This window comes from Etheostoma spectabile, chromosome 20 (assembly GCF_008692095.1).
Source record: "Etheostoma spectabile isolate EspeVRDwgs_2016 chromosome 20, UIUC_Espe_1.0, whole genome shotgun sequence".
NCBI classification, from domain to species: Eukaryota; Metazoa; Chordata; class Actinopteri; order Perciformes; family Percidae; genus Etheostoma; species Etheostoma spectabile.
Window position 1 is genome coordinate 69659 of NC_045752.1, and position 24336 is coordinate 93994.

The following is a 24336-nucleotide window of genomic DNA, read 5'->3' on the forward strand; positions in this document are numbered from 1 at the left end:
ATGTCATCAGTTCTCATGTCAAACATGTTGTAAAAATGTTTCTTTATTACCATGTGTTGGTCATTTACAGTACATGGGATCATGTTAACAGTGCTGCACCGGGGTTTTTGTTCAGCTGTTGAATGCGTCTGTATCACTGTGTTCACTCACAGCACAGAAATACAAGCCTTTGTCTTCAGGCTCCAGATTGTTCACTGTGAATGTCCACTCTCAGCGTCAGGCTTGGTGGCTGAGAATTTCTCTTTGCTGAAAACTCCAAAATCATGATCTTTAATGGCGGTTCTTGTGTACACGATTAGTTCCATTGTTTCTCCTGGCAGCTGTCTGTACCAGTACATCTGGAATTAGCTGCCACCCTTGGTGTGTTTGCAGTTCATTGTTGCACTCTCCCTCTGTTTGTCCCAAAGTATGGAAGTCTGGGTGACATCATCACCAGCAATTAGACCTGTGTGTGTACAACACTTTAAGTTACCACAAGTGAAAATGTTAACTCTCGTAGGCCTACCGTAGACCATTTAAAATAAATTTACAACTTCAGCTTGTTAACCTACAGGGTAAAGGCTATAATGTATTTAAGGAGTATTAAAAAGCTCAGGAGACCTGGTTTTATGTCCATGTTCTGCAATTCAGTGACTGCAACCGGTCTAATATAACTGTCAGTGTAGTTGGAGATCTATAAAGTTGCAGGTGGGAGTGTCATATATTGTGTGGCTTCTGATCAAAAGTGTAACTGAGTGTTTGTGGTCCTTGAGGTCCCTCTACAGTACAGCAGATAGACTCACTAATAGAGCCAACAGTGCACTGAGGTTTTTGTTCAGCTGTTGAAAGTGTCTGTATCACTGTGTTCACTCACAGCACAGAAATACAAGCCTTTATCTTCAGGCTCCAGATTGTTCACTGTGAATGTCCCACTCTCAGCGTCAGGCTTGGTGGCTGAGAATTTCTCTTTGCTAAAAACTCCAAAATCATGATCTTTGTTGCCGAGTCTTGTGAACACGATTAGTTTCATTGTTTCTCCTGGCAGCTGTCTGTACCAGTACATCTGGAAGTAGCTGCCACCCTTGGTGTGGCTGCAGCTTATTGTTGCACTGTCTGCCTTGTTTTTCCACAGTATGTCCGGCGTCTGGGTGACATCACTCCCATCAGTTAGACCTGTGTGTTTAACAGTAAGGAGTTACTATAAGTGGGCATTTGTTCTCCAAAATAAACTTTCTGATATTAAAGTACTTCACCTTGTATCCAGAGTAGTGATATTAAAAAGCTGAGGCGTCCGTGTTTGATGATGTCCATGTTCTAAAACTGAGAGTGTCATACATGTCTGTCGCTGTGCTTACAGGTATATGAAGAGTGCATGTGGGAGTGTCTCTGCAGAGCGTGACCTTCTCTGATCCTGTTGGCTGCTCTATAAGAAGCTATACTGTCAGTTGAAGTGTAGATAGTTAGATGTTAACTGGAGGTTCCCCTCCATTCAGGATCAGGAACACAACAAGCTGAACTCAACTCATCTTTCACAGTGATGGAAGATCAGACTGTTCATAAATGTCATCAGCTCTCATGTAAAACATGTTGTAAAAATGTGTCTTCATTACCATGTGTTGGTAATTTGTAAATATAAAACAGAGTGTGATGAAAATTGTTTTGAGGGCAGTTGGTTCCAGGTGCTAGTCCCTGTCTTGGACACTTTACACAAAGTAGATGGGGGTTTAGAGATCTGGCGGTTATACTTGTCAGGAGTGTGTCACAGAATACACTACTGCCGTTGCAACCATCAAGTAGGGCCCCACACAGTTCTTTTATTGTTTGAAAAAAGTAGAAAAGCACAAGTTGACAAAACCATGAAAGACGTTAAAAACAGGAAAAACAAAATGCAAAAGTAAGGAAGATTGACTGAAATTAATTAAATAGTAAAATCATTTCCGATTCCGCAAAAAAAAAAAGTAATGCAGTTGAAACTTTAAACAAAAACAACTTTGAATGAGAGTAAAACAGAATAACATGTCTCTCAGGAAATGTGCTGGCATGAAAATCAAGTTTTTATTTCATTTTTTGCCAGTGCGCCGTTATTTCACATCTTTATTTTTAAATACCTCTTTTTAAAGTTACGGCATAAGGGTCATACTGCAAGAACAAATAGTAATAATAATAATAATAATAATAATAATAATAATAATAATAATAAATGCAAATCAAAAGGTTAAAAAATGAGGAGTAATCAATGTGTGTATAGTTCCCTCTACAGATCATTAAAGACACAGCTGTCTTCTATTCCTTGGGACACCAACAGTTGGGTATTTGTGCAGCTGTCTAAGTCACTTGTATCACTGTGTTGACTCACAGCACAAAAATACACTCCACTGTCCTCAGGCGGCAGCTTCTCCACCGTCAAAGATCCAGTCAGAGCATCGCTCTTTGTTGCTGGAAATTTCTCCACACTGAAGCCACTTTCATATTCATGTTTGCTGAAAGCAGTTGTAAAAACGATTTGCTTCATGCTCTCCCCTGGCAGCTGTCTGTACCAGTACATCTGTCGATATGTACTGTCCTTAGTGTGGCTGCAGTTTATTGTTGCAGTGTCATCCTTTTTCCCCCACAGTATGTCAGTCTGGGTGACATCACTTCCATCACTTAGACCTGTGTGTATATAACAGTGATTAACAGTTGCAATGAGTGAACATTCCAACTCTCATACAAGAGACCATTTAAAAACAATTAGTTTTAGTATACAAAATCCCATTTTGTTATAATTACATGCAATTTGCTGTCCCAATTTGTTTTGCATATATGAATCATTTTGCTGATTCAATGTGTAATAGTGGAACGTACAGTAGTTCATGGCAATAAAAATCTTTGTTTTCCGTGATTTTACATAACTTATGTAAATTGACAACTTTAATTTCATGATATTGATTTCAACCATGTTGTTTACCTTTGTTCCAGAGCAGAAATAGTAACCAGCTGTGGAGTCCATGTCTGACGGTGTCCATGTTCTAAAGGTCCAAGTCTCACTATAGTGTAGTGTGCAGTGCCAAGATATGAAGAGCTGCATGTGGGAGTGTCTCTGCAGCGTGTGACCTTCTCTGATCCTGTTAGCTGCTCTATCAGCACCCTCATTATGAATCAAAGTGTACATGTGAACATTTGTGGTCCTTGAGGTCCCCCTACAGTACATGGGATCATGTTAACAGTGCTGAACTGTTGTTGTTTTTTCAGCTGTTGAATGTGTCTGTATCAGTGTGTCACAGCACAGAAATGCAGTGGGGCTCGAAGGTTTTGGTACCCCAGGTAAAAATGTGTGTTAATGTGCATAAAGAAGCCAAGAAAAGATGGAAAAAATATCCAAATGGTATCAAATGACAGATTAGACCGTCGTGTAATATGTCACAAAAAGTTAGATTTTATTTCCATCATTTAAACTAGACCCCCCCCAACAATCAGCACCATGGGTTCTTCTAAGCAGTTGTCTAGAAAACTGAAACTGAAAATAGTTGACGCTCACAAAGCAGGAGAAGGCTATAAGAATAAAGCAAAGCATTTTCAGATGCCATATCTTCTGTTTGGAATGTAATTAAGAAATGTCCGTCATCAGGAACAGTGGAAGTTAAAGCAAGGTCTGGAAGACCAAGAAAAATATCAGACAGAACAGTTCACAGGATTGGGAGAAAAGCAAGTCCAGACCCATGTTTGACTGCCCAATCCATCCAGAAAGACCTGGAGACACTGGAGTTGTACTACACCATTCCACTATAAAGAGATACTTGTACAGATATGGTCTACAGTTTGTAGTTTGCAAATGAACATATAGACAAGCCTGATGGCCTTCACAATCTCCTGACCTCAACATAATTGAAAATCCATGGTTAGACCTTAAAAGAGCAGTGTGTGACAGACAGCCCAGAAATCTCAAAGAACTGGAAGACTTGTGGAAGGAAGAATGGGCAGAAGATACCTCAAACGAGAATCAAAAGACTCTCAGCTGGCTACAAGAAGCGTTTCCAAGCTGTGATACTTGCCAAGGGGGGGCAGCACAAAGGTATCAACTGCAGGGTGCCCAAACTTTTACAGTTGCCGTTTTTTGTTTTCTGTTATTTAGTAAATGATGGAAATAAAATCTAACTTTTTGTGACATATTATACAAATGTCTAATCTGTCATTTGATGCCTTTTGGAGGTTTTTCTATCTTTTCTTGGCTTCTTTATGCACATTATTACAAATCTTTACCTGGGGTGCCCAAACCTTCGAGCCCCACACACGCCTTTATCTTCAGGCTCCAGATTATTCACTGTGAATGTCCCACTCTCAGCGTCAGGATTGGTGGCTGAGAATTTCTCTTTGCTGAAAACTCCAAAATCATGATCTTTGTTGATGGCGTTGATTGTTGTGAACACGATTAGTTTAATTATTTATTTTGGTAGCTGTCTGTACCAGTAAATCTGACAGTACTAAGAAACGTTGGTGTGGCTGCGGTGTATTGTTGTGCTGATCTCCAAAGTATGGAGGTCTAGGTGACTTCACTGCCATCAGTTGAACCTTAACAATAAAAGGGTACCATAGTGAACTTTTGTTTTTGGATTGTACTCATAATCTCTGACCTCACATCTGCAGCAAAAACATGAAAATAAGTGTACTTAAATGTGTGGATTTTGATTGTAGGTTACTTGTAGTCCACAGTACAAGGACTGACAATGTGAGCAGGCTCTGTTTAATGATGAGATTATCCATGTTCTGCAGGACAAGAGCTACCAGAGTCTCATATGGTTGATACGTAAAGCTGCAGGTGGGAGTGTCACTGTATGTGTGATGTCATCCTGTTAGCTGTGTCAAAGTACAACGTATAGATGGTGGTATAAGTGGTACGGGGATCCCCCTACAGTACATTACACACTTTCACTCGCATACTGATCAGTCCCACTGGGAAACTGAAGAGTCTAGTTGGAGATAAAGACAAGACCAACTAGACTCTTCAGCTTCTCAGTGGTACTGATAACACTAGATTCAAGTTGGACTGACCTAACTAAAAAGTGCAGTAAAATTATTTAAAAACTCTGTTTATTAGGGGTGGGAATCACCAGACACCTCCCAATACGATATCATCATGATACATTGCGATTTTCAAGAAAAAGAATAAGGAAAGAAGAGAGAGAGGGAATATACACTAAATATACTGAACATATAGAACACAGCACATCTTGGATAACAACAATATTCCATGGTCATAGTTAGGATGGATACTACAAACAAAATCATCTTAAGGTAATAAAGTTAAATGAATTTTACATCTACAAATCACATACTAATTTGCACAGTGAGGTTTTATAAAATAGTCAACGTCTATGGGTTCACATTTTTAAGGTGATTTAGTATCGGGTCCCATGTCTTGTCAAACTTGTCCCCTCTGTCTTTATTATAAAATCCAGTCTTTCCAGATGCAAAGTAGAATCCATTTTCCATACACGTAAAATTTAATTTTTTGCAATCACCATCCCAAATAATTGCGATTTTAAACATTATTGCAATATTCTGCAATATATTGCAATTCATGACCATTTTTCCAACTTCTAATTTTTCTTAATTTCAAATCATGTCCCTAGAAGGAAACTATGTCAACATCTGTTTTTATCTAAAAAGATACATTTCTGTTTGTTCATATCACTTTAATTTTATTGCTGCAAAATTGGATTGTCAAGCAGACAAACTGACCATCACATATATAATAAAAGATCCATACTTGGCACTTGTTTACCAATCCATTATTGCCACTGAAAATATCGCAATACTATGATTTTATCGATTTTTTTATTCTTTTTTTTTTCACTGTTTATTACCTAAAACTAGAATTTAGGGACAAATCGAAACAGCACAGTATTGCAATATTTGTTTGTGGCAATAGCGTATCGGTACATGGACGCCAAGTATCAATATTTTATTATATAAATTGGACATGAGAATTGCATCATGCAGCAATACAATTAAAGTAAGATGACAGAAACATTGAAATGTGTCTTATTAGATAACAATGTTAACAATGTTTTCCTTTGGGGACATCATTTGTGTTCTGGGACTTCCTTTCAGATCCTCCTGAACCTGAACCCAACAATAATCCACAATTGTAATATTGAAATACTTAAACAATCTACAATTTCACACAGTGACACAATGACTGTGTGTTGGCAGTAGTTTTATCCTTAGAGTGGGTCACACTTGTGTCTTAACAGTAATATGTAATCTTCAAAGCTGCAGGTGTTCTAGAGACTCAACATGTTGTCTCTCTGCAGACAGATAAGAGTTTTTGTGTTGACGTGAGGGGAATCTGCAGCACTGTGCCGACTAGCAGCACAGAAATACACACCGTTGTCATTTAATGACAGACCAGAAACAGTGATGTCGGAATGTTTACGGCCATCTCCGTCAAAGCTGATTTTTCCTTTCACGTCGTCCTCGGGGTATGGGTGCATCACATTCAGATATCCCAGGAGCTTTAGAGCTTTCTGCTCGTCTTGTTTGTACCACAGAATTCGATCATAGCCTGTCATGCTGTGTGAACAGTTGATCTCACTGGAAACCGATTCACCGGTTCTCTTAATGATGAAAGGAGGCGTTTGGATGACACTGTTGGTATTAGAGGCACCTGTGGGGGGGAACAAAACATTTTAGAAACTAAAGTCATTACACAACCTTTTACTTTGTTTGCTGTATTTTCTCTCACCCTTAATACATGGCAGATAAAGGAAGCAAACCATGAAGAGCGTTGACATCTTGACGGTCTGTTAGTATTCTGTTCAGGTCCTGAAGAAGAAATCATGTCACTGTGACGTCATCAGAACAGGGGAGGGGTCTGTTATCTACATCAGTAGTTCTCAAATGGGGGTACGTGTACCCTTAGGGGTACTTTGGAGTACTACAAGGGGGTACGTGACATGTTTTTTTTAAAATGCTCATTTAAAAATATGTCACGCATAATTCCTAAAACAACTATGCTACAATAAAGTGTAATTTTTGTTTTTAAAAGGCAGTCGTTTAGTGAATTTATCACTGCCGGCGTTGTATTGTTCCGCTTTTTTAGGCATTTGAAGATATTCCAAATGTAGATGTGTTAGTGGTATGTTTTGCTGCTACGGTAACACACTGACTCCCATCGTGGCGTTTAAGAAAAAAAAAATAATAATGTTAAGGAGTGACAAACAAGTACACGCAAAGATGGATACACTGCACAGTGCAGGATGCTCCCACCTTCCAAAATAGGACAAGTGATCTTATTGAAAGTAGATAAGAAAGAAAAATGAAAAAAATGAAACCGGTAGACTACAAAGCTGCAATAACCCCCCCCCCCCCCTCCAGAAACTGCATATTGTTCCTATTTTATACAGATTTTTTTTTTTTTTTACCAAAAATGTTTTGGGCATACTTGGCTTAAAAAAGCAACTTAATACAATAAGTACAATATACAAAACAAAACAAAAAAAAGTTCAAGAAACACTGATCTACATCACAGCTAACTTCATTAGCACTGGGTTGATACTGTCTCTCAGAGTGCATGGTGTTATCCCCGTTGTATTTGTTGAAGTATGCCTCCACCTGCTGGTGTGAAAGCTTTGTGAAGTTTGACCATACATAACAAGTGTTCTCCTAATAAAATATATAAATATAACATGTAAAACGATTGAGAAACTTAAAATGCACGCTTGATTTGTCTTTAAAATCAGCTCTTTAATATATGAAGAAAAAAAACAACCTCTAATAGACAATTCAGTGTCTTAGCCTCTGGAAATGACCTGCAGAATATTTTATTTACATTTACAGGTGTAGACTCCATATGCAGTTTTTAAGTATGCCATAGTAAGTGGCGTCTTATGTCTGATTGTGATCTGATTGCGCCTAGTACTTGAAATCAACTTGCCTGGTCTGGACCCTGATTGGGTTTTATTGCTGTGACTGTCGTCTGTGTTGCAGGTTTATCCAGCAGATGGCACCCGGACACTCTGAAGCACACACACGCACACCAACACACCAACACCACAACACTACATAGCCATACATCCAAGCAGGGATTTGTCATCAAACCCAACTAAGATCTCATGTAAATATATGGAACCAACGGTTTTAACTGCAAATATGACTTGGACTTAAAGTGCGTCAATTACTCTACCTGTGGAACAGCACCTCAGGGAATTAGAACTTCAGCTAAGCTTCTCCATTATCTATATATTTTAATATATATTTGTGCGTGTCAACTTGCTGACACTCTTCAGCCAAGTATAAAGACAGTTGCAATCAAGGTTAGATGGAATAAAGGTGTGCAAAGTCCCAGTGAAGAGCTGAGCCTGCCACTCATAGACTGTATAAAACCAAGGCCCTGCCAGTGTTAACAACGTAGGAAAGATGTCAAAACTTTCTCCAGTTTTCATCCTTTAGAAAACTTCTGACTTCTGGTGTTGTGAGCATTGTACCACACTAGGCATGGGCCAGTTATCGTTTTCATGGTAGACCGCGGTTTGGAAAACCCATTTTTTATGTTATTTTAGTCTTCAGGACACCTGTAAAGATGGCTGTGTTTCATGTGACCTTGTTATTACTGCACGCTGTGACTATACAAATCCCAACCTGTAAATAGGAAGCTGTTGGCGTTATTAATGGGGGCAGTAGGCTAGATGGAACCGGTTCCCTCCAGGATCCGTGCTGAGCTAGGCTAGCGACGTAGTACGTAACCCTACCACTGAAAATAGTTCATCAAATCTCCTCCATCTCCTGTCATTGTTGTAGTTTAATCCGTTTCACTCTACTGTACCTAAGGTTATTGGTTCAGTTAAATCAGTTCATATTGATGTTACACAACTTTTATTTAAACTTCTTAAAATGCATGCGTGGTAACTCTAAATAACAAGAGAGGCATGTTTGCCGTTTCAGGTTTTTTTTTCCCGCTTTTGCTATTAACCTGCCTGTTATCTTTGGGTAAAATTTGAAATGTGGTTTTCTTTCAGCCAAAGTACCAGAAATTAAAATGGATGGTTCCATGTAACTCTCTTCTCTAGTAACATGAAGGATCTGTACACTACTTTCGTTGGATTTTGGGTGTTTTATTCCAAATTTAAAGCATATTTCTGCTTTTTAAACTTAAAAAATTAGGTTTATTCACCCTGAATTCCAAGAATAAGTGTAAAACTTGAATCAGTTGGTAGTAATGTGAAAAAAGCATCAGATGTAAAAAAGAAAATGTTGAAAAAAGGGTCAAAAACGTAGAAAGAAACTGTTGAAAAATGCAACACAATGTCAAAAAGCAAAAAAAATATTGAAAAAACTTTAAAAAAATTTTTTTAACTTCAACAAAAAGTGCCAGAAGCCTAGGGGAAATAAATGTTGAAAAAAGTGTACATTTCTTTAGTTGGAAGGACAACACAAAGGTTAGCCACCGCTAATAATGCATGCACACGGTGTGCAAGTGTATACATATATATGTGTGTGTGTGTGTGTGTGTGTGTGTGTGTGTGTGTGTGTGTGTGTGTGTGTGTGTGTGTATATATATATGTATATATTGGACACACTTTCTCATTCAATGTGTTTCCTTTATTTTCATGACTATTTATATATCACCTTCAGTGATAATCTACAATGTAAATAGCAATGAAAATAAAGGAAACGCATTGAATGAGAAGGTGTGTCCTAACTTTTGGCCTGTACGAGAAAGAGGTTTTCAACCTTAGAATCTTTTATAATGTGACAAAATTATTATACTATTCAGGTTTTCAGTCATTTTATTGATATACTGTATCATCACATGGTTGCTTGCAAGACCCTCCTTAAAATTCTGGATTCTAACCCAGGTCCGCTGCAGGACTCAGCCTACACGGGGCGAGCTCGAGGCCGCCCCTATTTGCAATGATTTAAAATTATGAACCAAAAAGGTGATAAGTCTTAAAATGTACTGGTGTTTTTGCTTCTTTTTTTCCTTCCGGTTTTACAGATAACACAGAGTGTGAAATTGTGTTTTTTGACAAACAGATGGAAAACAAGAACAACTTCTACAGATCAGGGTTTGCAGGAGGAGATGTGATGATCTGGGTCCCAGATGGCAGATGCACCCTGGTTCTGGTGTGCTCTCAGACATCCTGTTTCCTGTTTATGTCGCCCGATTGAGCACAAACATGTTTTCTGTAAAGGAAACAAATAGAGACAATAGAAAGTGTTTTTGGTCCCGCAGGGGTCTTTACTGATGACAAAATCTAAATTTGGCTGGAAAACCGTTTAGACCGAAGCATTTATCCAATGGCCATGCTTCAAATATAATCATATATTCTCTTACTGTAGATATTGATTCACATGCAGATTATTTGAAGAAGGTTACAATGAAACACTTGATGATGATTTATTCATTACTGGTGATAATTGTCATTAGTCTGTGACTGCAACAATCATGAATATAAAAGACAGTGATTACATTTAGGGGGAAAAAAAACAAAACATCTGCAATATAAATGCACAGTTATGAGATCACATTTAATGCATTATTTGATCTCTTGGAGATATAATAATTCAAATTCAACTAAAAGTCTTTTTGTTTTTGAAGTTGGAAAGTTGTCTTTCAATCAATACTTTGAATAAAAAACAGAAGTGGTGAATTGGTAGAAAAATGTTTCATTATATAGACAGCATGAGCCTTTTTCACCATAGGTTCCAACTGCAGGAAGTCTAAAACTTAACCCAGGTAAGATGGCCGCCATAAGGTTCCATACCAAATTACATGTCACTGTCTATTGTTTTATATCTATGGCAACAGCATTGATTTTATATCTCTTATCAACTGCAACATAAAACCATACAAATGTATTTCTGCCCCAGGACACCATTGAGTGTGTTTGCGTAGCTTCTGTTGACCCAGAAATGCCCGTTTTTCCAGCTGTTTGCTCGGAGCCTTGCAGTGCGGGGCGTTGGTGCAGAGGTGCAGCTGCACTCTGCAGCCGGAGGTTGTGGTGAAGAGGAAGGTTGCACCTTCATCGTTTCCCAGCAGCGAGGAGACTCTACAGGCTGCTCTGTGACCACATCCTCTCCTCTGCTCTCGCTCTCTGCTCCTCTGCTCGCTTTCAACACCCCCCCCAACCCTAACAACAGCTCTGACCTTATTCTGTACACAGACTAGAACGTTGGTTTCCTGTTGTTATGTGGCCGACTCACACTCTCCCATTTACTCTCCTACTGACGCCGTTTGAACTAAAGGAAGAACTGCTTTATTCAGGTAGAGAATGTAAGCCGTCGTAAGCTTCTCACTCGTGTAAAGTGAAAAAAGATAGATATGAGTTCGAAAGTTTAGACACAAAGCGTGACTGTAAATATAACAAGTTCAAATGATTTCTTACAAAGAATAAAATGCTTTGGTTGATGGAATGTAATCATATCAAATGTTGCTGGAGAGACTTTAGTCACCTTTCAGTTTGTTTAATGGAAAATGTTAAGACCCAAATGAACCTGCTGATGAAGTTTCCCTGAGCTGAGATGTTTCAACATAGCTGATAAATGACTGATTTCTCAAAAGATGCTAAAAATACCTGACAGTCTGTGGATAAAGTGATGTTTGGTACTATGTAATCTTTATTTTTAGGATGGCTTGTCAAAGTCAAGTCATTTGGTCTTTTAGCAGTCACTTGGAGCAAAAGTTTAAAGGAAAAATGAAACATGATTGAAAAAATCCTCTGACGTACTTTTATTGAGTTGAAAATTAAGCATCAAACAGTTCACAACCAACATACAAGTGATTATTAAATAATCTACATCAAACTTACTTCCATGCCAATTTTGGCTTTAAAAGTAATAAGAATATGCTCCTCTATTGGTTAGTAAAATTTGGTTGGCTTATTTATATATGAATGCAAATATGTTGTGAGATACACAGTTGTGGAAATATAACTATATAATATTTTCTACACATTTTATTTAAAGAAACCAAGATCAGGATTGTTTTGGTTCAGACCTCAGCTCTTAGTTCCGTTTTCCAGCTGAACTCTGCAAAAGACAGAAAAGACAATGTCAAAAGTTAGGTCACATATTACATACATACATATGTATGTGCATACATATGTGCATACATACATACATACATACATACAGTACATGCATACATACATACATACATATAGTACATGCATACATGCATACGTATGTACATACATACATATAGTACATGCATACATACATACATACATATGTACCTACATACAGTACATACAGAGCCTAATTTTTTATGTCAACAAACCTGAAGCTTCCACACCAAAAAGGCCACAAAGGCTCCATAGAGGCTGCTCTTGATGATTAGAAGACCGTAGGAGAGTTTGGCCGTCTGGGAGATCTTCAAATAATCCTCTGCAGAAAGTTCAAACATGTACAAACAGTCAGTGACATGAAGAGAAAACAGCCGGTGCACTTTGTGGAGATCACACAAGGAAAGCAGACACTAATCCCAGAGTGATGTTTACCTCTTGTCATGCCGCCTTTTTCCTCACCTGATGATAGAAGAATAAGACATGGATTAGATGGGGACAGATAATCATTACCCCCCAAAACAAAAAGATTCAGATTAGATCATTTCTGAGTTCCAAAATAACCAAAAACAACAGACCTTCAACACCCAGAACTGTCCCGGTATAATTGCTTGATGCACTGCCATTGTAGAAGTTGACGATGCAGCTGAAGTTTTTGTCGAGTGTGTACCAGTGTTCTCTAGGGACCCTCAGCCTGCTGGTGATTCTGTACGTCTTGCCTTCCCGCAGGGCAGCGTTATCAGTGGCCACACCAGTGGTTTGAGTCTCCCCGTTGATCTGCCAGTCAACAGTGACATGGTCCGGGTAGAATCCACTGGCCACACAGACAATGGTCTTCTTCCTCGCTCCGTCTGTCTGCTTTCTACACTCCTTTGTTGAAGGTTTAAGCACCTTTACTGTTGGTGGGGTGATATCATGGTCTGGTTCTGCAAGGATAAAGGACATAAATCATTAAATTAAAGATGTGCAGTAAAAATCCTCAACCGTGATCAACCGTGAAATATGAACAATTTTAGATCTACTAGCAAGAAAAGAAACATGGTTGTTGCAGGTTTTTTGTTCTCATATTACCACTCTTCCTTTTATTTAACCCTTGTATTGTATTCGGGTCAAATTGACCCATTTCAAATGTTTACAAGATGATAAATGGTACTAGTACATTTTTTCTTCCTGAAAGTCAACGTCCTTACCTTATTTTTTGTGATAAACATGTATTCCTGACTCAATTCAGAAAATTATTCTGGATATGACCACTTATGTTTTTTCCATAGTGGATTTTTAACATGAATTATAACCTTATGGCAAAAAAACGAACCCCACTTCCATTTCTAATTGTGTTCTAGTAGAGATTGATTGTATTCCCTAAACATATGTTATCTCAAGTGTTTGAAATTGAGATAAAGACAATATTTGTTAATAGATTATGAATTGTTTTTAAAACAACAACTAAGTCACGGGTCAGTTTGACCCGAGGGACACGAGAGGGTCCCCAAAGTGAAGACAACACAAGGGTTAAATGTTTGTTTTTATGAAGTCTCTTTTACCAACAGCTCTTTTACCAACAGCAGAATCATTGACTCGCATGTAAACAACGGCTGACATGAACTAGCTTGGTTGTTGATCTGTGAGTTTTAGTTTTGACCAACCAGCACACATACAGTGAAATCCCAATCCCCATTTATCTCACACACGTTTTGTCTCACAGTTGTTTTCTTTCTCCTTGACTTCTTGCTGTTTTGCCAATGAGACACTGTCTGCTGTTGTGAAAAATTTTAGTGCACAATGCCATATTCCCCAGCTCCGAGCTGATTCATTAACTATCCCGACAGTCTAGTCTAGTGCACGGACCAAACTATAGCACTTTTTGTCATGTGATTTAAGAGATGTATCCCATTGGGAATAAATTTGTCATATTCTGTGGCCCTTTTGACAGCAAACCTACTCCGCAACCACTGAATAAAACAAATGTACTATTCACAATACAATAAGTTAGCAGATTTAGGTTCAATAAATCTAAGGAACAAACATTTCTGCTCATGGTTTTGGTCATTTTCTTACCCAACACTGTCAGTCTGGTGCCACTGCCAAAGTGAGCAGGATCGTAGTTGTTCACACTGATACGAGGCTACAGGAAAACTGCTCAGCCTCTCACCACTGACAGCTGTACGCTGACACTGGGCTCTTTTTTTCAAAAGAAAATCAAACCGTGCACACAAAACTCCTGAAGAAATGCTTTGACTAAATTAAAACTTGACAGCATAATACGGCTGATTTAAATCCATTTAAGAGTATGCGATTCAAAAAGAAAACAACATAACTTGTAGCACTCATAGGTTGATGCCATTTTCAATGATATCAATGAAGATAGTTTGATCATTTCTGTCAGTACATATGGAATTATTTCTACTGCCTTACCTAAAACGGTGAGTTTAGTTCCAGCTCCAAAGTAAGCCTCTGACTGGGAACACAGTGTTTGACAGCGCTGATAAGAACTGGCTGTGAGAGTACTAATCTGGGCGTAGAGCCAAATGTTTTATAGCTGCAGCCCTTTGACTGGAAAACACAGACTATAGGATTGTTTTTACTGGCATGAACTGTCTTCTGCATTAATTAATTTCACACATATAAATGAGCACACTCTGCTCACTACCATCAAATCAAATGTCTATTAGACATGTTCTTAATATTGCCCATAATCATAGCATACAAACAAGCTGAGAGTCCGGCCCTGAGCTGTTTTATTGCGGGTTTTCTCACCTAAAACGGTGAGTTTAGTTCCAGCTCCAAAGAAAGCCTCGTTGTAGGAGCACAGAGACCTTCGGCTGTAACAAAACGTCTCCCTACTGCCTCTCTTCATCTGTGCCCCTTTCAAATGATTCCAACTTTCTCTTTCTTTCTCTGCCATTTACAGACTTTAATCTACTTTAGTTTGCTAAAGAGTTTGATCTCCCTTTAGTAACTTCCACCTCTTAAACAGCCACATGCTTTTGGGACTATTGTGTGATTATTTCAACCAGCGATAATCAGCGTGATGCAGTATAAAAGGGTTCAATCATGGTTTATCATTGGTGGTTGGGAGTCTCTAGAGCCTTGGAGTATCTTTAGTGTCCAAAACATCTTAACAAAATCCAACATGTCATGTTTTCTTACCTAAAACCGTTAACTTTGTTCCTCCACCAAAGTAAGCCTCTGCAGCACCACCAGAGTCACGGTGCATCTGATCAGTGCTCATAACATGCTGCTTTTAACCTTCTATTTTAGTTTTGTACTAAATGTAACTTTCCTTTTTTAAAACCAATACCTAAAGGCTGTTTAAACAGTCCCATGCAATAGGACCATCTCTTTTACCAAGTAAACTTACCCAGAACAGTGAGTCTAGTTCCCTGGCCGAAATAGGCTTCGCGCTGACACAGCGTTAAAACTTAAGAACAAAAAGCTCTGAGCACTGAGCAACACCTAAATCAAAGGAACTCACTGGAGAAGAGTGCTGTACATTTCTTAAAAAATTAGCCACAATTTTTATATTTGCATTTGATTTCTTACCTAAAACAGTTAACTTTGTTCCTCCACCAAAGTAAGCCTCTGCACCAGAGTCACAGTGTACTCCATCAGTGCTCAAACCATGCTGCTTTTACTTTGCTTCCTTGTTAAACTTGACTTAAGTACAGTAAGAAACACTCTAATTACAGTGCTATTTTTTCAATTTGATTTGATTTCTTACCTAAAACAGTTAACTTTGTACCTCCACCGAAGTAAGCTTCATTAGCACCAGAGTCACAGTGTCCTCCATCAGTGCTCAAACCAGCCCAACATGCTGCTTTTACTTAGCTTCTTTAGTTTCTAGTTTTGTAATAAATGTAATTTTCCTTGCCTGCACTATACTCTGCTTTTCTTGCAATGTAAAAGCGTTTCTCTCAGCAACAAACCTGTTAGGCTTTTATGTGTTTTTACTTTGCTTACAGGTGGATTCATGTGAAGACATTTAGCGTTAACTTTAACTTTCAAAATGTTGGTGCAGTACCGTAAATTTGTTAAAGAATTATTACACTTCAAATGCATTTTATATTTCTTCTCATTTTCCTACCATACACTGTATATACACTATATGTTTCTTACCTAAAACCGTTAACTTTGTTCCTCCACCAAAGTAAGCCTCTGCAGTCTGGGTCACAGTGCACCTGATCAGTGCTCAAACCAGCCCAGCATGCTGCTTTTACTTTGCTTCTTTGGTAAACTAGACTTAAGTACAGTAAGAAACATTCTATTTACAGTGGGGTTTTTTTTCAATTGATTTGATTTCTTACCTAAAACAGTTAACTTTGTTCCTCCACCGAAGTAAGCTTCATAACCACCAGAGTCACGGTGTACTCCATCAGTGCTCAAACCAGCCCAACATGCTGCTTTACTTTGCCTTTCTTTCTTTTTTAACTTTGAACTTTATACCAACGTTTGAACTTCTCCTACAGAAAAATGAGTGAGAAGATTTTCTGATGTCTTACTTACCGAGAACAGTCAGTTTAGTTCCCTGGCCGAAGTAGGCTTCGTAATTGGCACAGCGCTCAGGCTTAATATCAAAAAGCACTGAGCGCTCAACTTAAACTACGAAGACCCAAGTATATTATAAATCTTATTGAAGCACACACATTGTACAGCTTATTACATGTGTTCAGCTTTGACCGTCCTTGACTTACCCAAAACACTCAGTTTGGTTCCTTTTCCAAAGTAAGCTTCGTTCGCATTGTCACAGTGCAGAGAACTGAGCATGAAACTCTCAACTCTTTCTCTACCAGAATTATCTGTAGAACGTTTTTACTATTCATGCTAAGACTCTAAAGCAATATGACAATTATAAAACAAAGTAACTGAAATATTTACCTAAAACTGTCAGTCTGGTTCCTTTTCCAAAGTAAGCACGGTCAGTGTAGGTCACAGTGTTCTGTCTTCAGCTCAATATTTCAACTAATTCATATTAAGAGTTTTACCTTCCCTTTCATACCAACATGTCTACTATTGTAAGTTTGTTGCAGTGGAGTGAAGCAGTGAGAGATGCTACTTACCCAAAACAGTGAGTTTTGTTCCCTTTCCAAAGTAAGCTTCAGTTCCAGTGTCACACTGAATATCTCCTCTACCAAAAAGTCTCAAAACGTCCCATAATCAGCATGTTGAGACACAGTGTAATAATCCAGGGGATGACGGAGGTTAAAACATGCAGGATATGCCTCATAATGTGCTAATATGTTTGTTTTTGTCGAGGCGAGTGAAAGAAGCATGCCAATGCTGCACATGTGAATTAAAAGTAATTTAAAAACAAAAGAATTCCAGCAGATCTTCTGCATAAACATGTACTTTACAATTCCAAAGTGCGCTGCCTTCAGACTATTGATTTTTCATCTCTCCCAGCTTTCCCAGGTAGCATGTAGCAGTCTGCACAATGGCTGTTAATGGCAGGAGGTTTTTGTACAGCGGCTCTATGGGTTTGTATCACCGTGGCCCCCTGTCCCCACGACGAAAAAGCATCATACAAAAACCTGAAGTCTCTCTGGTTGTCTCCCCTCTCCCTCCCCCAGCCAGCCTCTCCATATCTCAGCCTCCATCTCTCTCTGTGTGAGAGCAGCTGTGCAGCTCGGGCTGGCTGACTCCAACCTGACTGCTGCTATTTCTGTGACAGCTAAGAAAAGAAACGGAACCGAGGGAAGGAAAAGGGGAAACTGCTCTTTGTTTGTAGCTGTTCAGAGGGAGGGACATCTCAGCTGGTCACACCTCTTTATCCATTCATGTTCCCTGAGTAACATTCACTACGTCACACTGTAATCACGTGTAGCCTAGTCTATATTGATTCCTTTTCTTTTCCAACACTGATAAGGTGCCGCTGGATATTCCGCCGGATGTCCCTCATTTTGGCAGGATGTCCATGTCCTTTCAGGACATGTAGGTGTTCTAACCTCCGATAGATTTCTGAGGATTATCCCCCTCAGATCTCTGCAGGGTAAATCCAGGCAGCCAGCTAGACTATCTGTCCAATCTGAGGACTATAGTTACCTGGTCCTCAGATCTCTGCAGGGTAAATCCAGACAGCTAGCTAGACTGTCCAATCTGAGGACTATGGTTACCTGGTCCTCAGATCTCTGCAGGGTAAATCCAGACAGCTAGCTAGACTATCTGTCCAGTCTGAGGACTATGGTTACCTGGTCCTCATATCTCTGCAGGGTAAATCCAGACAACTAGCTAGACTATCTGTCCAATCTGAGGCCTATGATTATCTGGTCCTCAGATCTCTGCAGGGTAAATCCAGACAGCTAGCCAGACTATCTGTCCAGTCTGAGGACTATGGTTACCTGGTTCTTAGATCTCTGCAGGGTAAGACCAGACAGCTAGCTAGACTATCTGTCCAATCTGAGGACTATGGTAACCAGGTCCTCAGATCTCTGCAGGGTAAATCCAGACAGCTAGCTAGACTATCTGTCCAATCTGAGTTTTCTGTTGACGACTAAAACAACTTTTGCACGTACACACGTATCACCAAAACAAGTTATTTCCTGAGCCTATTTGGCTTTTAGCTCTTCCCAAGACGATTGTGATTGGTTTAAAGAAAAGCCAATAAACCAGAGAATGTTTATCTCCCATCCCGGATTGTCATGTGGACTAGCCAGACCCTCCCCCACAGCACTGTGGAGGCAGGTCCGGTAAAACGAGACTATGTAGCTTAACGTGTCACTCGTCGTGATGAATCCACAAATATTTATTACCTGACTCTGTGGTCCCCCTCAGCTCTACAGTATGACAAATCTTAGTGTCTTTAAGCTCAAGCTTTGGTTTTAAAGTGCCACTATCAGTTTTTCTTGTTTCCAGCAGCGGGCAGCTATTTTCAGTAAAAAGCCCTGATTGAGCCGGTTGAGCATGCACCCCATGTACAGAGGCTTAGTCCTCACCGCAGCGGCCAGGGCCTCGAATCTGACCTGTGTCCTCTTGCTGCATGTCATTCCCTTGCTCTCATCCCCTTTCCTGTCTTCAGCTGTCTTGTCTAATAAAGGCCCAAAATGCCAAATAAATTATCTTAAAACTATAGTGCATAGTTTTTGCCACCCCCATTAAGAATTCTAAGTAATGACAACACAACGGTTGGCATGTCCACATGATACAAACCTTCAGTGACCGTGCACCCCCGTAGCTCAGTCCGTAGGGAGTTGGGTTGGGAATCGGAGGGTCACTGGTTCAAGTCCCTATATGGACCAAAAAGTACCTAGCCGTACCTCCTGGGCACGGCTAGGTGCTCTTGAGCAAGGCACCGCACCCCCCCCCCCAACTGCTCAGGGTGCTGGTACAGCTGGCAGCCCACTCACTCTGACATCTCTCCATTAGTGCATGTATAGGTCCTGAGCATTTGTGTTTATTTCAGGCCTGTGTGTGATTACTAACAAAGTGTGTACACAGAGTGTAAATTGTAATTTCTCTAATGGGGATTAATAAACAAATTAAAATTGATTAAATTAAATGTCCTTGTTGGAAAGTGAATATTGGACTGACGTCCAGATAAAGGCAAATGTTGTTCTGTAGCTGCTGGGTCTTTTAGATATTATTTCTCCCCCCAAAAGTTAGTTACAACAGGGACTACATGAATAGTCTGTCCCTTTCATATCTGATTGAGCCTTGCTGAGAGCATTATACTACGTCATATTTACTCTTTTTACTTTAGGCAAACGGCACCATATTCTGACCACTTTGTAAATATATAGCTCATTATAATAACAGTATCTCTACAGTATGTAAAAGGGATGGCCAGTCATACCATCACATCCAAGTGTAATGCTGTATGAACCCTGTAGAGGTCAGTGTATGCTAACTTCTTGCTAACTTGATATACTTGCACACAGAAGTAAATATTATAGGAAAGTGCAGACATCAGCACAGAATGACTCAGATGATTCATTATACACGCCAATATATGTAGTACGGGGTCTTTAAACCTTCCAATGTTAACACCTGCTCACTTATCTGAACTGATCCGCTTTGTGGTGTTACAGGATCATCAGTGAGCTGTGGAGAGGCACTTCCTGTACCATTCTTCAATGAACCAGCCAAGTTTATGATGCCGATTCTTATTTACTTGGTGTCCCAATTCTTACGTTATCGTCGCATTGACGTTAGCCTCGCATTGCCAGACCTATCTCCACAGCTCTAAAGGTCTGGCTTCATCACACATACATTATGGGATGGGAGAAACAAAAACACTCTGGGTTGTTGGCATTGCTTTAAACCAATCACAATGGTCTTGGGCGGCGCTAAGCTCAGGACGCAGAGACAGTGACTGCTAAATAATCTCAGGAAAGAACTTGTTCTGGTGGAACATTTGCACCCTGCAAAAGTAAACGTCACACACAATATTAAATGAACTTATATATATACTTATATAATACACTAACATGAGCTATTTAAGTTATCTGGATGCATGGTTAAACCTCCGTTGTTCTAACCAGTGTATCTCCAGTGTTACACCCTGCGACACCCTGCAGTGCCCTGCCCCACCATGAACTACTACACACTATTTATAGTCATAGTTTTGTTATGTTTTTTTTGTGTGAATCTTATTGCCTCTGATCACCACACCCCCAGCCAGCACCATCAGACACCGCCTACCCAGAGCCTGTCTGAGGTTTCTCCTTAAAAGGGACTTTTTCCTCTCATTTCCTCTTTTTCCTTCGCACCAAATGCTTGCTCTTGTGGGAATTAGTGGAATTGTTGGGTCTTTGTAAATTATAGAATGTGGTCTAGACCTACTCTATCTGTAAAGTGTCTTGAGATAACTCTTGTCATGATCTGGTACTATAAAACATACAATTGAATTAAATCTCTGTGTGTACTTCAGCCACAGCAATCCCACCAATCGGTCCCAAAACCTCCCAGTTAGAGAGGAAACGCTCCAAACATATTATTTTTTAAATCTTTACAATCATTCTCGAAAGAACCAAGCAGACCTGCCTTGTTGCATTATCTAAATTTTCTTTAAAACTTGACATTTTCAGCATATAGATTGCCAGAAATGGAGAAAAGGCTTCTCAGATTGGTGCATTTTATAAGCTAACTAACTCAGATGGCTAAAAGCAGTTTGTTGTTCTCATATCATTACTGCAATTTTCTGATTTCTATCCTCTCTTATTTAGGGCTGGGCACATGACTTTGATACTTTTAAGGCACCAAACGAACTGCCTCCATAGTATTGAATTTCGAGAAATGCCTTTTTTTCAACAATAATTTTCAGCACCTGAGTAAATCTCCTCAGTGAGCCAATAAGTATGCAGCATGCTACTACTACGATCTAATAAGGCTGGTGATTGATTGTTTGTAAACAGTCAATCACCAGCATTATTATATAGAGTCAGGGAACACTCCACACTAGGGCTGGGCAATGTGGAGAAAATCAAATATGACAATATTTTTGAACAAATACCTCATTATCGATATCGCAACGATATTGTAGTGTTGACTAATGGTGCTTTCACAAAATATTGGCTCAATAAGATTTTTGATAAACAATCATCACTAATGTGGATTTAATGTCTAAGTGTGTAAAGGTAAATAATAGAACAGTTACAACAGTCTGGTAAGTTCAGAATTACATCACTTTACTGTAATGCCTTTAAAACCAGGAAAAGACAACACTTATACCATATTACAATATTACAATATCCAAAATCTAAGACAATATCTAGTCTCGTATCAAGATATTGATCTCTCTGGTGTCAACACTAACTGCCTACAGCTCAAAGCCTCTAAGACAAAGGTGCTGGTCATTGACTTTGAGGGGTTCAGACCATGACCCCGACCAGTCCTGCTAGAGGGAGTTGAGAGGGAGGCGGTACAATCCTACAAATACCTCGGGCTGTGGCTGGACAGTAAACTGGACTGGACAACAAACAGCAGCCACCTGTACAGGAAGACACAGAGCCGGATGTACTCCCTGAGGAGACTGATGTCTTTTAACATCTGCAGCAAACTGCTGTGGATGTTTTACGAGTCTGTGGTCACACGTGTCCTTTTCTACACTGTGGTGTGCTGGGGGGGGGCAGCATATCCAAGAAGGACATCACCAGGCTGGATAAACTGATCAGGCGGGCCGGCTCTGTGGTTGGCATGAAGCTGGACTCACTGGTGACGGTGGCAGGAGGGAGGACACTGGACAAACTAATGGACATTGCTGATAATGCCAGTCACCCCCTGCACACCGTCATCAGCACCCAGAGGAGCCGGTTCAGTGGAAGGCTGCTCCTTCCCAAGTGTAGGACCAACAGACTCAAGGACTCCTTTGTCCCTCACGCCATCAGACTATACAACTCCTCACTAGGGGGGAGGAGGAAATAGGGCAGAGAGGACAATACATAATACATACATACATACATACATACATACATGCATGCATACATACATACATACATACATACATACATACATACATACATACATACATACACATAGGCACCCGGACTTGCACTGACACTTTTGACTGATAATTTATGGTTATTGTCCTTTTACAGCCAAATGTTCTTATTGTAATTATTATTATTATTATTATTATTATTAATATTACTGTTATTATTGTTATCTCTAATATGTCTTTTTGTTACTGTATTTCTTGCAAAAAAGGATGCTGGAAATTTCAATTTCCTTGCGGGAGTCATCCCAAAAGGATTAATAAAGATAAGTCTAAGTCTATAATATTGATATATTGCCCAGCTCTGCTCTACTCTACATTATGCTCAAAGACGGGCTAATGTGTGTTGTATTTGTAAAAATAATTTCCATTAAATTAGTGTATAGAAAGATAGATATTAGAAATAAGAATCATTCAGGAACCGGTATCTAAGTCAAGTTATCAGTACCGAAAATCTTTGATAACCAGCAGCCCTACTCTGATTATCACATTTAGTTTGCCAAACGTGGATGCATAACATATTTGAACTAGCTTTATAGTTTTTGCATGAGGAGGTCATGATAAATCATTAGTTAGGCATCACAGTTAATAATATAAAGTGTTATCTGCAAGCATTGATATAACCATGGTTACACATCATTTTGATGGCTGATGACAAAAAAGGTGTTGATACCCTAATTTAGCGGTTGCGTGACGTGACGTATTCATATGTGTACCTCATACATGATATTTGACTATTCGAGGATTCCATCTAGGGAGCTTTGCCAATCTCAATGTCGACTCATTGCAGTGTCTAAAACTGTGATTATAAAATCATTCGTGGAATGTCTGATTATACATAGAATTGCTTTTTTTTCTTTATAAATCATGATCTAAAGAGTACTACTGTTGAGAACCATTAGAAGTAAGTGTGCTAATGTAGACAAATATCAGAAGTGCTGGCCCATTTCAGCCACTGATTGAAGACGTCTTACAGGATATAACCTAAAAAGCCAATATTAACCCAAGGTGGACTACTTCTTACATAAATATTGTTACAAGTATGCTAGCTCATTCTGTCAGGTAGGAAATATCTTCAGAATATATTCATTTCTCCATAAAAGCAGTTAAAAGTAGGGTAGCTTATTTTGTCGGGTAGAAAATATCCATTAGGATGGACTACTTTTATAAATGTAGTTTAAAGTAAGGTGGCTCATCCTGTCAGAAAGTATTTGTAATTGTGTCTTGCCCTACTTTCAGGACCTAATCAATGATATCACGTCTTTATGTTTCCACCATTTTAGTATGAAAACCATCCAAGCCACAGCTCCTGTGGGTGGCAGGAGTCGGTGTGCCACCTGTGACAGCCCCAGTTGTTATTTGTATGACAGTGTGGTCCGTGTGCATCACTGTGACTGGCAGCACAGTAGTAGGTGCTGCTGTCATTCAGGAGCAGCCCAGTAACCTGAAGCGAGAAGTTGTTCTTGGATGTTTCCAGGGAAGACTGGAAGCGCCCCGCAGTTTGGTCGTACTCTTTGGTGAGGAACTCCAGTAGTGCGCCGTACTGGTTTTGTCGATACCAGAGCATGGTGTAGCTGCCCATGCTGAACCCTGGACCCATGCTGCACTCAAAGTTCACTGTCAATCCTGGGTGGGACATTTGATCTCCAGACTGAAGGACTACCACAGTGAGACCTGCAGCACATGAAAAGATTGTTTCATTGTGTCTCACCTCAATGTACAAAACTTTCAATTCACGGAAATACATGCTGTGCAAATGGGACTGGAACTTGATCATTCAAGCAGCCAAAAGTTAGCACATCCATTATGAATTAATACATAAAACCCACCTGAGTTGAAAAGAAGCAACAGATAAAGTAGTGTGATGAACATGTCCGCTTTGAGCCG

At 39.5% G+C, this 24336-nt stretch overlaps 2 protein-coding genes and 1 gene segment (V, D, J or C); all 3 read right to left on the reverse strand.

The window, feature by feature from the left end:
- Positions 1–359: 359 nt before the first annotated feature.
- LOC116670300 (uncharacterized) lies at positions 360–3095 on the reverse strand. Of its 2 annotated transcripts, XM_032500766.1 has the most exons (4): positions 2927–3095; positions 2314–2631; positions 854–1152; positions 360–445 (listed from the first exon to the last, which is right to left on the reverse strand). In XM_032500766.1, the coding sequence occupies exons 1-4, from the start codon at positions 2982–2984 to the stop codon at positions 440–442; spliced, it is 681 nt and encodes a 226-aa protein (XP_032356657.1). In that variant the 5' UTR covers positions 2985–3095; the 3' UTR covers positions 360–439. The 2 variants fall into 2 exon arrangements, with proteins under 2 accessions (XP_032356657.1, XP_032356656.1); XM_032500765.1 differs by lacking the exon at positions 360–445 and having other exon boundaries at positions 619–1152.
- A 2825-nt stretch (positions 3096–5920) lies between these two features.
- On the reverse strand, positions 5921–6794 carry LOC116670303 (T cell receptor alpha variable 40-like). The segment is given in 2 exon segments: positions 5921–6625; positions 6704–6794. Coding segments are annotated over 2 exon segments (432 nt in total).
- A 4880-nt stretch (positions 6795–11674) lies between these two features.
- LOC116670533 (M1-specific T cell receptor beta chain) lies at positions 11675–24336 on the reverse strand. Its single transcript, XM_032501109.1, has 8 exons — positions 24279–24336; positions 23742–24123; positions 17667–17691; positions 16140–16212; positions 12602–12949; positions 12459–12485; positions 12239–12345; positions 11675–11988 (listed from the first exon to the last, which is right to left on the reverse strand). The coding sequence occupies exons 1-8, from the start codon at positions 24319–24321 to the stop codon at positions 11965–11967; spliced, it is 1029 nt and encodes a 342-aa protein (XP_032357000.1). The 5' UTR covers positions 24322–24336; the 3' UTR covers positions 11675–11964.